The sequence below is a fragment of the Thalassophryne amazonica genome, chromosome 16, assembly GCF_902500255.1.
Source record: "Thalassophryne amazonica chromosome 16, fThaAma1.1, whole genome shotgun sequence".
Classification (NCBI taxonomy): Eukaryota; Metazoa; Chordata; class Actinopteri; order Batrachoidiformes; family Batrachoididae; genus Thalassophryne; species Thalassophryne amazonica.
This window is the reverse complement of record NC_047118.1, coordinates 64,601,975-64,617,430: the sequence shown is the minus strand read 5'-3', so window position 1 is coordinate 64,617,430 and position 15,456 is coordinate 64,601,975. Positions and strand designations below refer to the sequence as shown.

The window sequence follows — 15,456 nt, the reverse complement described above, 5'->3', positions numbered from 1 at the left end:
CTGGAGTCAGGTCGAGACCCCGATGAGGACGACGAGCATGCAGATGAGCTTCCCTGAAACGTTTCTGACAGTTTGTGCAGAAATTCTTTGGTTATGCAAACCGATTGTTTCAGCAGCTGTCCGAGTGGCTGGTCTCAGACGATCTTAGAGGTGAAAATGCTGGATGTGGAGGTCCTGGGCTGGTGTGGTTACACGTGGTCTGCGGTTGTGAGGCTGGTTGGATGGACTGCCCAAATTCTCTGAAGCACCTTTGGAGAGGGCTTATGGTAGAGAAATGAACATTCAATACACGAGCAACAGCGCTGGTTGACATTCCTGCTGTCAGCATGTCAATTGCACGCTCCCTCAAATCTTGCGACATCTGTGGCATTGTGCTGTGTGATAAAACTGCACCTTTCAGAGTGGCCTTTTATTGTGGGCAGTTTAAGGCACACCTGTGCACTAATCATGGGTGTCTAATCAGCATCTTGATATTGCACACCTGTGAGGTGGGATGGATATCTCAGCAAAGGAAGAAGTGCTCACTATCACAGATTTAGACTGGTTTGTGACAATATTTGAGGGAATGGTGATATTGTGTATGTGGAAAAAGTTTTAGATCTTTGAGTTCATCTCATACAAATGGGAGCAAAACCAAAAGTGTTGTGTTTATATTTTTGTTGAGTGTACTTTCAGTTTGAGTCTAAGGAAGATAATTTTAGAAATTTTTATATTGAGAAGCCTGATTTACGTTTTTGTATTTGAAGTGCCATAAACAAATTAAAATGTGTGAAACACCAAGGGCTGAATACTTTTACAAGCACTGTAAATGCGAGAATAAACTGTCAGACCTGGAAGTGCGGTAACACGTAAAAACCGGAAAGGGCAGAAACAATTCATTCATTTTTTTTTATATAGCGCCAATCACAACAACAGTTGCCCCAAGGCGCTTATATTGTAAGGCAAGGCCATACATAATGATGTAAAACCCCACGGTCAAAACGACCCCCTGTGAGCAAGCACTTGGCTACAGTGGGAAGGAAAAACTCCCTTTTAAACAGGAAGAAACCTCCAGCAGAACCAGGCTCAGGGAGGGGCAGTCTTCTGCTGGGACTGGTTGGGGCTGAGGGAGAGAACCAGGAAAAAGACATGCTGTGGAGGGTAGCAGAGATCGATCACTAATGATTAAATGCAGAGTGGTGCATACAGAGCAAAAGAGAAAGAAACAGTGCATCATGGGAACCCCCCAGCAGTCTACGTCTATAGCAGCATAACTAAGGGATGGTTCAGGGTCACCTGATCCAGCCCTAACTATAAGCTTTAGCAAAAAGGAAAGTTTTAAGCCTAATCTTAAAAGTAGAGAGGGTGTCTGTCTCCCTGATCTGAATTGGGAGCTGGTTCCACAGGAGAGGAGCCTGAAAGCTGAAGGCTCTGCCTCCCATTCTCTACTCTTACAACCCTAGGAACTACAAGTAAGCCTGCAGTCTGACAGCGAAGCGCTCTATTGGGGTGATATGGTACTACGAGGTCCCTAAGATAGATGGGACCTGATATTCAAACCTTATAAGTAAGAAGAAGAATTTTAAATTCTATTCTAGAATTAACAGGAAGCCAATGAAGAGAGGCCAATATGGGTTGAGATATGCTCTCTCCTTCTAGTCCCCGTCAGCACTCTAGCTGCAGCATTTTGAATTAACTGAAGGCTTTTTAGGGAACTTTAGGACAACCTGATAATAATGAATTACAATAGTCCAGCCTAGAGGAAATAAATGCATGAATTAGTTTTTCAGCATCACTCTGAGACAAGACCTTTCTGATTTTAGAGATATTGCGTAAATGCAAAAAAGCAGTCCTACATATTTGTTTAATATGCGCTTTGAATGCATATCCTGATCAAAAATGACTCCAAGATTTCTCACAGTATTACTAGAGGTCAGGGTATGCCATCCACAGTAAGGATCTGGTTAGACACCATGTTCTAAGATTTGTGGGGCCAAGTACAATAACTTCAGTTTATCTGAGTTTAAAAGCAGGAAATTAGAGGTCATCCATGTCTTATGTCTGTAAGACAATCCTGCAGTTTAGCTAATTGGTGTGTGTCGTCTGGCTTCATGGATAGATAAAGCTGGGTATCATCTGCGTAACAATGAAAAATTTAAGCAATACCGTCTAATAATACTGCCTAAGGGAAGCATATATAAAGTGAATAAAATTGGTCCTAGCACAGAACCTTGTGGAACTCCATAATTAACTTTAGTCTGTGAAGAAGATCCCCATTTACATGAACAAATTGTAATCTATTAGACAAATATGATTCAAACCACCGCAGCGCAGTGCCTTTAATACCTATGGCATGCTCTAATCTCTGTAATAAAAGTTTATGGTCAACAGTATCAAAAGCAGCACTGAGGTCTAACAGAACAAGCACAGAGATGAGTCCACTGTCTGAGGCCATAAGAAGATCATTTGTAACCTTCACTAATGCTGTTTCTGTACTATGATGAATTCTAAAACCTGACTGAAACTCTTCAAATAGACCATTCCTCTGCAGATGATCAGTTAGCTGTTTACAACTACCCTTTCAAGAATTTTGAGAGAAAAGGAAGGTTGGAGATTGGCCTATAATTAGCTAAGATAGCTGGGTCAAACAAGATGTTAAACTCCATGAAACAAACATCCAAGTTAAATTACCAAGAATACTTACAGTGTGGAAGAATGAGCCATATCACATGGAGAATTATAATAACACATGGAGAAATATACTTATGACCCAAGACACCACAGCATTGCCACATTGCATCCAGTACAGGTCCACACAAGTTTTATGCCAGATTCACCTCCTGCATGCAGCTCTAGTTTTACATGGAGAAACATACTCACAGCTCTGAGTGTTCTGAGGTGGTCTGCTTCACTTCAGAGATGTGACAGGATCAAGTGTGCTCAGAATGGCACAGGTGCAAGTACAATGTGCAAATTGTTTACTTCAGAATTAGAATCACCATTGTTGTCATTGCATAGCAAATCTGCACAATGAAATTTGCTTGTGCATCCTCAAAAAATAATGCCCACCCTCACACATAACTTATCCACACACATACTTGAAATCGATATTAAGAACTTCAGGAGATTTTTTTTGGGGGGGTGGGGGGTGAGGCGAGCTTAGAGACCTATAAATTACACCATTCCTGTTAGACATTTGTCTCATATTGCACTGTCCCCAACAAACATAACTCATATTGCACTAATCCCACATTGTCTGTGTCACATATTGCACATGTCCCATGGCGCACATGTCCCATACTGCATCATGTCCCTCTAAAACATCAATTGACATTCAAAATACCTAACTATAATAACACCTTTAAATAGCTAAAAAAAAAAAATCAATCCAACATTAATAAATATTAGGGCTGCAGCTATCCATTATTTTAGTAAGAGTATTCTATTGATTATTCTGGCGATTAATCGAGTAATTAGGGATAAAAAGTGTCAGAGCCTGCCGGTTTGTCCGGTCGGTTGTGGGGTTTTTGGTTTGTTTTTATTCTCATTTTGCTTTTGTATTATTTTTCTGTGTATTCTGTTCTTGTGGGATTTTTATTGCTGGGGTCTCTCTCTCCACACACCTGGCTGTAATCTGCCGATTGCAACCTGGGGCTTTATTGGCTCACGGGTTGTGTTGGTTCTTTGCCAGTTTGTTGCGCCCTGTGCCTTCATACCAGCTCTCATTCTCGTGTTTTCTAGATCTACCTGCTTCAGTGTGTTCTCGGCCTCTTGCCCGTTTTTTCCAACAGCAGGCTTAGACCCGTTTCACCTGGCGGTACGCCACCACAGCCAGCAGCTCGCACAGCAAGAGGACAAGCTCAGTATGCTAAGCTCTGGGTTTAGCGAGCTCGTCACCCACCAAGACACGTTTATGGCATCAGTCAGTGATCAGATGAGTCAACTGCTGTCCAGGCTCGATCTTTAGGCTATGTCGGACACAGCCACCAGCAATCCAAGCATACCACCGGGGCTGCCAGCTGTCTCGCCGGTTCCATACCAGCGCCTGTCATCTGCAATCAGTTGTCATGTCCTGAACGCTTTTCAGGCGACTACGGGGACGTCAGACCCTTCATCACCCACTTTGAACTAATGGCATCCATGTTCCCGTCTGACAGATCAAAAATAGCATACATCATCACTCACCTGTCCGGTTGATCATCTGCCTGGGCCACGGCCGAGTGGGGACGACAATCACCCGCCTGTGCGTCACTCCCGGCATTCACAAGAGCCCTCGAGCAAGTATTCCAACACACAGCCCCGGGACATGAAGCAGCTTGATCCCTTATGAAGCTGAAGTAGGGCAGCCGCTGTGTCACAGATTACGCAGTCGATTTCCGTGTCCTGGCAGCAAAGAGTGAATGGAACCCAGCTGCACTCCTTGACATATTGTTCCAGGGACTGTCAGCAGAGATTCAAGATCAGCTTGTGGCCATAGACTTGCCAGAAAAGTTGGGCGATCTGATCGCACTCACCATCCGCACGGACCATCACCTACAAGACCGTCCTTGCTGTGGGAGCCGGCATCCTGACTACCAGTCCAACACACCTCCTGGCCGCTCCGCCTCCTCCACTCATGCCCGGCCAGAGCCATCTCAGCACAGCACAGAGGAACCGATGCAGCTCGGGCGCATACGCTTGACTCCAGCCGAGCGACAGCACTGCCGAGTGGACAACCTCTGTTTGTACTGTGGACAAGCTGGGCACATGATAGCCGATTGTCAGGCCAGGGGTGCCACCGTGCGGTCAAGGGCAGAATTGCGTGTGAGTCTTAATTCCATCTCCCCTGTTTCAACACAAAATGTAATCCCAGCCAAATTAATGTCTGACCACACTTCCATTACCGTTTTGGCTTTTATTAATTCTGGTTCTGATGCCAATCTGATTCTTTCTTCTCTCGCCAGGTACCTCCATCTGAAATTGTATAAGATCTTGCGCCCTCTGGTGGTACGTGCTGTGGATGGCCTCATCCTGGGCCAAATTACTCATCACACACCGTCTGTCAAATTACTGATTTCCCATACACATTCTGAATCAATCAGTTTCCATGTTTTGGACTATATGACACAGTCGTTAATCTTGGGGCACCCCTGGCTACAACGACACGGTCTGAATTCTGATTGGATTAAGGGCGAAATCACATCCTGGAGCCCAGCCTGTAATTATTCATGTCTATTAAGACCTGAACGTACTCCGCAAGGTTTGAATCCGTATCTTGATGAGGTACCAGAGTGTCACCACGACCTAGCTGCCATATTTAGTAAAGTGAGAGCCAAGTCATTACCTCCTCATTGCGAATATGACTGTGCCATTGAGCTTCTCCCCGGGGCAAGCCCACCCAAGGAAAACTGTTTTCTCTATCGGCACCTGAACGCCACGCGATGAACGAATACATTCGGGAGTCCCTGGCAGCAGGTTTAATTCGTCCTTCATCCTCACCTGCAGGGCCGGCGTTCTTCTTTGTTGAAATGAAGGATAAGACACTCCGTCCCTGTATTGATTACCGTGGTCTTAATGACGTCACCATAAAGAATCTTTATCCGCTGCCGCCTCTGCGTTTGAGTTGTTGGAGGGAGCCTTTTTTTTTTTCTAAGCTTGACTTATGTAATGCATATCATTTGGTCCAGATCAGACAGGGAGATGAGTGGAAAACAGCCTTTAGTGCCCCATCCGGCCATTATGAATACTTGGTCATGCCTTTGGTCTCACAAACGCACCAGCCGTTTTCCAAAATTTAGTGAACAACGTGCTAACTTGAATACCTGAATAAATTTGTCTTCATATATCTGGATGACATCCTCATTTTTTTCCCCAGATTGATCTAAGCATAAGTGTCACACACGTACTGTTTTACAAACCCTTCTGCAAAATGAGCTCTTTGTGAAAGCGGAGAAGTGTGAATTTCACAAATACATGGTTTCCTTTTTGGGCTTTGTTATATCTAAGGTAGAAATAAGGATGGATCCAGAGAAGGTGGTGGCAGTGCGGGATTGGCCCATTCCCGTATCACTTAAAGAAGTCCAACAGTTTTTAGGGTTTGCAAACTTTTACTGTAAATTCCATTAGAGCAGTTCTCTTTCAGAGAAATTCCTCAGATGGCAGGTTCCACCCATGCGCCTTCTTGTCTAAGAAACTGTCTCCGGCAGAACAGAATTATGGCATCGGCGGCCGCAAAGTGTTGGTGGTAAAAGTGGCCTTAGAGGAGTGGTGGCACTGGTTGAGGGGGCACAGATACCGTTCTTAGTCTATACCGACCACAAAAATCTCGAGTACTTATGTTTAGCCAATGCCTTAATTCCCAACAGGCTAGAGGTGGGCAATATTCTTCAATTATTTAAATTTTTCGCTGTCCTATCGACCAGGCTCAAAAAACGGAAAACCTGATGCCTTATCCTGTCAGGGGGACCCGGGTGACACGCCCTCCGATCCAAGCAGGCTAGGCGCGCTCTGTTATGCTCATCCGCAGTCTATAAGACCGCCGCAGATCATAGGAGGTTAGCCGTGCCATACGCCCTCGGGCTTAAGGTCACTTGACCCTTCGGGGGTTCCTAGTAAACTGACTCCCCGTTCATTGGGCCCTTTGTGGTGTCTAAGATCATTAATCCTGTTTCCATCCGTCTCCGCCTTCCCCGCTCCATGCGTGTCTACCCCACTTTTCATGTTAGTCAGGTCAAGCCCTGTCCGGTCCTAGTACGTTGTTTAACCCATTTCTAAGTTTTTTTTTTTTTTAATAAAGGTTGGTGGACTGGGTCCCTGCGTGATTTTTTTTTTATATCCCTCTTTCTCTGCAAATGCATTTCAGCTGTAGGTTAACATGCAAGCCTTGCATTCAGTTTTTTTACTTACTGTGTTGTGAAGTGTTGTGTGTTGCCCAAAAAAAGTGCAAATTAAAAAAGCGAAACACAGAAGAAAGACTGGACTTCTACTGTTTGTCAGTGTAGCCAGGGACGCAGTTGTGACTCCGCACTGAGCAGAGAGAAACAGCAGCCGGCCGCCGGGTCAATAGTCACTCCCCACGTCGAGTGGACCGTGGGTGTTTTTTAAAAATAGACAAACACACTGCTTCACTTTAAATGCGCAGTCAGTCTATTCATATGATTAGCATGGGACCCTCTTCTCTTAAAAGGCTTTTTTTTACTCTGTGTGTCATGTCGGAAAGCTGTAGCTATCATTGCTAATTTGATTAGCTGTTATGCTCTAGTCTTCTTCTGGTTTTTTTTCTGGGGATGTTACAACACCACACACAGGCCTGGCACATGTACTACAACTTAAACGAAGCTTCGAGGCACAGAATTTGCCTCAACATTTTTTGTATTTGAATTTTTTCGAGTTACACGACTAATAGTTTCAGCCCTAATAAATATTTCTAAAAAATTAAAATTGTTGAAAACAAATATTGCACATGTCCTCCCTTGTTCTAATTAGAGTAATGCACTTGTTCTGACCGGAGCTTGGGCATGTCTGTTCATTTCTTTGATGGCTCTAGGAAAGAAGCTGTTTTTAGCCTTGTGGTGTGGGCTTTGAAGGCCCGATAACACCTGGCGGATGGAAGCAAAGAGAAAAGGTGTTGTGAGGGGTGTGTTCCGTCCTGCAGTCTTTAATTGGACTCCTGAGTATGATTAGGCCTTTCAAGTCCTAAAGAATCGCTTTACAGCAGCCCCCGTACTACTCCTTCGTGACCACACTCAACAGTTTGTGGTCGAGGTTGACGCTTCCGACATAGGTGTTGGAGCGATCCTATCTCAATTTGACCCGTCTGACAAGAAATTACACCCATGCGCTTATTTGTCCAAAAAAAATTATCTCCTGCAGAACGTCATTATAGCATAGGTGGCCGAGAACTGTTGGCGGTTAAAGTGGCCCTGGAGGAGTGGCGCCATTGGCTTGAGAGAACACAAGTGCCATTCTTGGTATGGACTGATCACAATAATTTTGAGTATTTACGCTCAGCTAAATGGTTAAATTTCAGGCAGGCTCGTTGGGCTATTTTCTTTAGCTGTTTTAATTTTGTACTGTCATACCACCATGGATACAAAAATGGCAAACCGGATGCACTCTCCCGACAAGGAGATCCTTCTCTTGCTTCGTCTGAGCCTAGTACAGTCCTTCCTGAGTCTTGTTTTGTCTCTGCCATCACCTGGGACATTGAGTCTAAGGTTTGTTCTTGCCGTACGTGACGTACCCGTTCCTCCAGGGTGCCCTAAGTGGAAACTGTTTGTACCTGCATCTCTAAGAGGGGAAGTTATACGCTGGGGACACGATAGCTGGTTTGCCTGCCACCCAGGCATCAAGAATACTACGCGCATTGTTCAGGAGAGGTTTGGTGGCCTTGCCTGCTTTCCGATATCACCGATTACGTCAAGGCATGCCAGACCTCTGCTATGCATAAATCCTCCACTCACTCACCATCTGGTAAATTACTGCTTTTGTCCATTGCAACAAGACCTTGGTCTCATATTACCATTGTCTTTGTCACAGGCCTTCCGCCCTCTAAAGGGAACACCGTAATATTAATGGTTGTTGACTGTCTCTCTAAAATGGCCCATTTTGTACCCTTGCCAAAACTACCTACCGCCAAAGAAACTGCTGACATTTTGTTGACTAACGTTTTCAGATTGCATGGTATCCCACAGGACATAGTCTCTGATCGAGGGCCTCAATTTGTCTCTCAATTCTGGAAGGAGTTCTGTCGTCTGCTGGGGGTCACCTCCAGCCTAACCTCGGGACATCACCCACAAGCTAACGGACAAACTGAAAGAGTTAATCAAGAGTTGGAAAAGGGCCTGCGTATCCTAGCTTCTGAGCATCCGGCCACCTGGGCCCCACAGTTAGTGTGGATTGAGCTAGCGCATAACTGCTTACCATCTGCATCCACAGGTTACTCCCCATTTCATGTGTCACATGGATTTCAGCCATCTTTGTTTCCTCCCACAGACTTAAACTCTCGGGTGCCTTCTGCCTTGTCCCTCATCCTTTGCTACCGACGAACCTGGGAGTGGGCTTGTCGGGCTCTGCAGCATTTGGCGATCACCTATAAAACCGCAGCGGATAGGAAGAGGTCTTCCGCTCCAGCCTACGTCCCGGGTCAGAAAGTCTGGCTCTCCACTGCCCATCCGTGGACTCCCCAGGAAGCTCACTCCCAGGTTCGTTGGTCCGTTCCCCATCTCTAAAGTGATTAACCCTGTTTCAGTCCGTCTACTTTTGCCCAGGTCTATGAAGATACACCCCACCTTCCACGTCAGCCATGTGAAGCCTGTCCAGCTTTACATGGCTGACGTGGCACCCTTTATGACCTCCGGCCGTTCCCTCGCCTACCCGGTCTGTGGGTGGTGGGCTGGTGTTCTCTGTTTAGCACCTCCTGGGATCTCATCAGCGTGGGAGGTGGGTGCAGTACCTGCTGGACTGGGAAGGGTATGGGCCTGAGGAACAGTCCTGGATCCCCTTTCGCTTCATTCTGGACCTGGAACTTATCACAGACTTTTAACGCTTGGCACCCTGATTCCCCTGGGCCGGCCCTTGGGGGGTGTCCTGTCATGCTTTGTACCTGTGCTCTGTGTTATGTCATGCTTAGTTTAGGTTTTATGGTTTTCCTCGTGATGGGTTTTTCCTGCCTGCTCTTTTTCTGTCCCTATCTCTCTTGTCTGTGTCTCTTGGTCCTTTGTGGTGGTCGTTGCACTCGGCTTGGGCCAAACTCAGTTCTGGATCTTTCCATACACCTGTTTCTAATCTACATTTCATCACCTGGGTGTATTTATGTCCCACTGGTGGCACTACCCCTTCACCAGATCATTGCGCCTTGTGCCTTCGCTTCCAGCCCTGTGTTCCATGTCTCCAAGTCCTGCTACCACATTGTGTTTCAACCACCTGCCTGTTTGTATTGACCATGCCTTAAGCCTGATGTTTTGATCTGTTTGCTTGTTTTGGACTGCCTTGCTGTGTCCTGGACCCCACTGAATCCTTCAGTAAACGCCTTTACGAACCATAGCTACGTTGTTGAGTCCTGCAATTGTGTCCAGACGTTTCTGTCCGCCATTCCTGATAAGCCCTACCCTCAGCCTATCAAAAATGAAGACTACCTGGAAAGTTGCAGTATCTCCATCCATCCATCGATCCATTTTCTTCCACTTCATCCGTAGTCGGGTCGCGGGGGCAGCAGCTCAAGCAAAGCAGCCCAGACCTCCCGATCCACACACACCTCCCCCAGCTCCTCCAGGGGAACCCCAAGGCATTCCCAAGCCAGCCGAGAGATGTAGTCCCTCCAGTGTGTCCTGGGTGTTCCCCGGGGCCTCCTTCCAATGGGACGTGCCTGGAACACCTCTCCAGCGAGGCGTCCAGGGGACATCCGGAAAAGATGCCCGAGCCACCTCAACTGACTCCTTTCGACGTGGAGGAGCAGCGGCTCGACTCCGAGCTCCTCCCGAGTGACCGAGCTCCTCACCCTATCTCTAAGGGAGCGCCCAGCCATGCTGCGGAGGAAACTCATCTCGGCCGCTTGTACTCGCGATCTCGTTCTTTCGGTCATGAGCCAAATCTCATGAGCATAGGTGAGGATCGGAACGTAGATCGATCGGTAAATCCAGAGCTTTGCCCCCCTACTCAGGTCTCTCTTCACCACGACGGTCTGATACAACGACCGCATCACTGCAGATGCTGCACCGATCCGTCTATCGATCTCACTCTCCATCCTTCCCTCAGTCGTGAACAAGACCCCGAGATACTTAAACTCCTCCACTTGAGGCAAGGACACTCCACCGACCTGAAGAGGGCAAAGCACCTTTTTCCGGTCGAGAACCATGGCCTCGGATTTGGAGGTGCTGATTTTCATCCCGGACGCTTCACACTCGGCTGCAAACCGCCCCAGTGCACGCTGAAGGTCCTGATTTGACGAAGCCAACAGAACCACATCGTCCGCAAACAGCAGAGACGAAATTCTGTGGTTCCAAACCAGACCCCCTCTACACCCTGGCTGCGCCTCGAAATTCTGTCCATAAAAATATGAACAGAACCGGTGACAAAGGACAGCCCTGGTGGAGGCCAACATGCACTGGAAACAGGTTTGACTTACTACCGGCAATGCGAACCAAGCTCCTGCTGCGGTCGTACAGGGACCGGATAGCCCTTAGCAAAGGACCCCGTACTCCTGGAGCACTCCCCACAGGGTGCCCTGAGGGACACGGTCGAACGCCTTCTCCAGATCCACAAAACACATGTGGACTGGTTGGGCGAACTCCCATGAACCCTCAAGCACCCGATGAGCGTGTAGAGCTGGTCCAGTGTGCCGCGACCAGGACGAAAACCACACTGCTCCTCCTGAATCCGAGGTTCAACCATCGGTCAAATTCTTCTCTCCAGTACTCTGGAATAGACCTTACCGGGGAGGCTGAGGAGTGTGATCCCCCTATAGTTGGAACACACCCTCCGGTCCCCCTTCTTAAACAAAGGGACCACCACCCCGGTCTGCCAATCCAGAGGCACTGTCCCCGATTGCCACGCGATGTTGCAGAGGTGTGTCAGCCAAGACAGTCCCACAACATCCAGAGACTTAAGGTACTCAGGACGGATTTTATCCACCCCAGGAGACTTGCCACAGAGGAGCTTTCTAACCACCTCGGTGACTTCGGCCTGGGTAATGGATGAGTCCGCCTCTGAGTCTCCAGTCTGTGCTTCCTCTTCAGAAGACGTGACGATGGGATTGAGGAGATCCTCGAAGTACTCCTTCCACTGCCCGACACCATCCCCAGTCAGGGTCAACAGCTCCCCACCCGCACCGTAAACAGTGCTGGTGGAGAGCTGCTTCCGCCTCCTAAGGCGTCGGACGGTTTGCCAGAATCTCTTCGAGGCCGATCGATAGTCCTCCTCCATGGCCTCCCCGAAGTCCTCCCAGACCCGATTTTTTGCCTCTGCGACGGCACGGGTTGCGGCACGCTTGGCCTGCCGGTACCTGTCAGCTGCCTCTGGGGTCCCACCTACCAACAAAGATAAGTAGGACTCCTTCAGCTTGACGGCATCCCTTACTTCCGGTGTCCACCACCGGATTCAGGGATTGCCACCGTGACAGGCACCAGAGACCTTGCGACCACAGCTACGAGCGGCCGCATCAACAGTGGAGGTGGAGAACATGGTCCACTCGGACTCCATGTCTCCAACCTCCCCTGGGATCTGGGAGAAGCTCTCCCGGAGGTGGGAGTTGAAGACCTCGCTGACAGAGGGTTCCGCCAGTCGTTCCCAGCAGACCCTCACCATACGTTTGGGCCTGCCAGGTCTGACCCGCTTCCTCCCCTCCCAGCGGATCCAACTCACCACCAGGTGGTGATCGGTCAACAGCTCTGCCCCTCTCTTCACTCGAGTGTCCGAGTCACGTGGATTGAAGGTCAGATGATACGACTACAAAGTCGATCATCGACCTCCGGCTCAGGGTGTCCTGGTGCCACGTGCACTTATGGACACCCTTGTGCTCGAACATGGTGTTCGTGATGGACAAACTGTGAGTAGCACAGAAGTCCAACAACTGAACACTACTCGGGTTCTTATCAGGGATGCCGTGCTTCCAGATCACCCCCCTCTAGGTTCACTGTCACCGCCCACGTGGGCCTTGAAATCCCCAGGAGAACAATGGAGTCCCCAGTCGGAGAGCTATCTAGTACCCCTCCCAGGGACTCCAGGAAGGTCGGGTATTCTGCACTGCTGCTCGGCCTGTAGGCCGAGACAATGGTGACAGACCTGTCCCCGATCCGAAGGCGTAGGGACGCGACCCTCTCGTTCACCAGAGTGAACTCCAACACATGGTGACTGAGCTGGGGAGCAATAAGCAGTGCGACCCCAGCTCTCCGCCTCTCCCCGTGGGCAACGCCAGAAAAATGAAGCATCCAGCCCCTCTCCAGGAGTTGGGTACCAGAGCCCAATTTGTGCGTGGAGGTGAGCCCGACTATCTCTAGTTGGTATCTCTCAACCTCCCGCACAAGCTCAGGCTCCTTCCCCCCCAGCGAGGTGACATTCCACGTCCCAACAGCCAGGGGCTGTGAGCATGGACCGGGCCGCCGGGCCACCCGCCCTCGACCGCCACCCAATCCTCTCCTCACCCGACCCCCATGGCCCCCTCTGCAGGTGGTGAACCCACAGGAGGGCGGGCCCACGTCTCTCTTTCGGGCTGAGCCCGGCCGGGCCCCATGGGCTAAGGCCCGACCACCAGGCGCTTGCGCGCGAGCCCCAACCCCAGGCCTGGCTCCAGGGTGGTGCCCCGGCTCCACCATACGGGGCGATGTCTCGGTCCTTGATTTTTTACTTGTCATGGAGGTTCTGAAGTATCTCCATCAAGTGAAATGTTCATGGTAATTTTAATTTGTATTTTAGCGGCATTAGCACTTTTAGCAGCTATCCTAGCTTTATTCACAATAGGTCCAGTTAATGCATGGCTGGAAACAACTGCCGTGTCCCCAAAAATATGCTTTAGTAAAACACCTGAACCAAGGTTAGCCTGTTAGCTTTAGCTTGTTTGGTATGCTGAGATGGGGCGTGTTCAGACTTTATTTGACCTTCCTAGTTCATGCAGGGGTCTTGCCACTTTCTACCGGTTTACCCATTTATGGGTTGGCCGGGACGTAAGCACTGCCAAGATATTTATAGCTACAGTATGGCTGCCTGTGGATTAAAGAGTAAATAGATTAAGAAATAGGAAGATTCTGTGAAATGCCCAAAGAAACTATTTTACATAGTGCCCAGTGACCCAAGCCAACAGCCAACCAAATTTGTAGATTCCATAAACATTACATACACATGTACTCGCACACACTGAGACGCATAATCATCTCTATATATAAAAAGAGCGATTTACCTCAACTGTTATTCAACGCTTAAATGGAATTTCTTTTTTAAAACCCCAACTCTAGAGTTAATTGCTTTATCTGCCGATATCATTTTTTTTTTTTTTTTTTTGGCACATATGTGTCAGTAATGATAAGGTCTCTTTGGAGTATCCTTGGGTCAAACAAAAGGTTACTTAAGGAGACTCAGATGAGGAGTATTACTCATATTGAGAGAGAACATCAGCTACAAGATTTTGGCCATGTGATATGTTTCTCTGAGCATCGTTTCAGCACGCAAGTGGTTTAATGTTGAGGGCCCCTCCGGCTGCAGAATGCCCAGGGGACATCATTGTTTCATTTTGCTGTGGTAAATAATTAGTAATTTTGAGAGTGGGGATGGGCCAGTTGTCTGCCTGTGTGGTTGCTGTCCAGGTCCCAGGCAGTTTCATATTGTGGTGGATGCCTTGAAGCTCAGCCCCTCGTGCACACTCCCAGATCTGACCTGACCTGACCTGGAACGATAAATTGTTAAAGTTATTTGGACTTTTGCTCTCTACTAATGGGAATGACATTTAAAATCTGTATGTTAGTGTTAAAATCTGCACATTATTTAAACCACAAGCCATCCTCAGCACATTAATTCTGGGTGATAATAAAATCCTCTCTCTCTCTCTCTTTGCAGAGGTTTTCTGATTTAGAAGCCCAATTATCAAGTCTACGTGAGGAACTACAAGCAGCTCATGTCCAACGTAAGGAGCAGCTCGCCGAGATGACATTACTCCGGGAGGAGGAAAAGCAAAGGGCTGCTTTAGATAAGGAGGCATCACTGGACCGACTCCGCACTGACATGGAGTGCATCCGCAGTGAGGCTGAGAGAAAACACCAACAAGACAAGGATGCTGTTCTGGAGAAGGTGCGTAAAAGGCCTGAAGGAAACTATTCTTGCTGCCTTGTTCTTTCTTTCTCTTTTTTTTGGGTAATAACATACTTTATATGAGGTATTGTCAGTCTGTAGGGATTAGTACTCTGATACGTAAGTAAATGTCAAGTTTCTTGCTTGACGTAAGGCCTCCTCACTTACATCTCCTCACTAGAGATTATTCAGCATCCAATAAGCAATGAAGGTGTCAGTATTTGATGAGATGCTTCTTGTTTAACCCACTAAACATTATGGAATAAACTACTTTGATATGTGCAATAGTGAGAGTATTAGATTAAAGGGTCAGTTGTTGATGGACAATCACAATTCTTAAATAAATCTTCCTGGATTACTTTCTGTCCTCCCTTGTACTTTGCACTCGTTGCCACTGCAGTAACCACACCTGTGGCTGGGAAATTGCATGTAATCTTGAGCTGGTTTAGCAGGAAGCTGACATAAGGTGGTGTTGATCAGAACCTAATCCGTCTGCAGGACCCATCAAAGAGAGCATTTTTCATTAGACATCATTCTACGCCAGCTGTGCAGCATTAGCCTCGGAATGCAGGGACCTCCAAAGCACCCAGATGGCCATTTTCACTCCATATGGTGCGCAGAGAAAGGAGCAATAAAGGGAATGGGCTTGAAGGAAAATAGCCGGCTTATTACATGTTCTTCCTCATTTGAAGAAAGCACTGTATTTCCAGTATTTGTTGATAT

General features: G+C 47.9%; 1 protein-coding gene across 1 annotated transcript in view; it reads left to right on the top strand.

Moving 5' to 3' along the window:
• Nucleotides 1-15,456, top strand: part of LOC117528620 (axin-2-like) — a 510,972-nt gene that overhangs the window by 240,192 nt on the left and 255,324 nt on the right. The window contains exon 21 of the mRNA XM_034191241.1: nucleotides 14,503-14,733. Coding sequence (XP_034047132.1) covers nucleotides 14,503-14,733 — 231 coding nt within the window. The remainder of the gene's footprint in view (nucleotides 1-14,502; nucleotides 14,734-15,456) is intronic.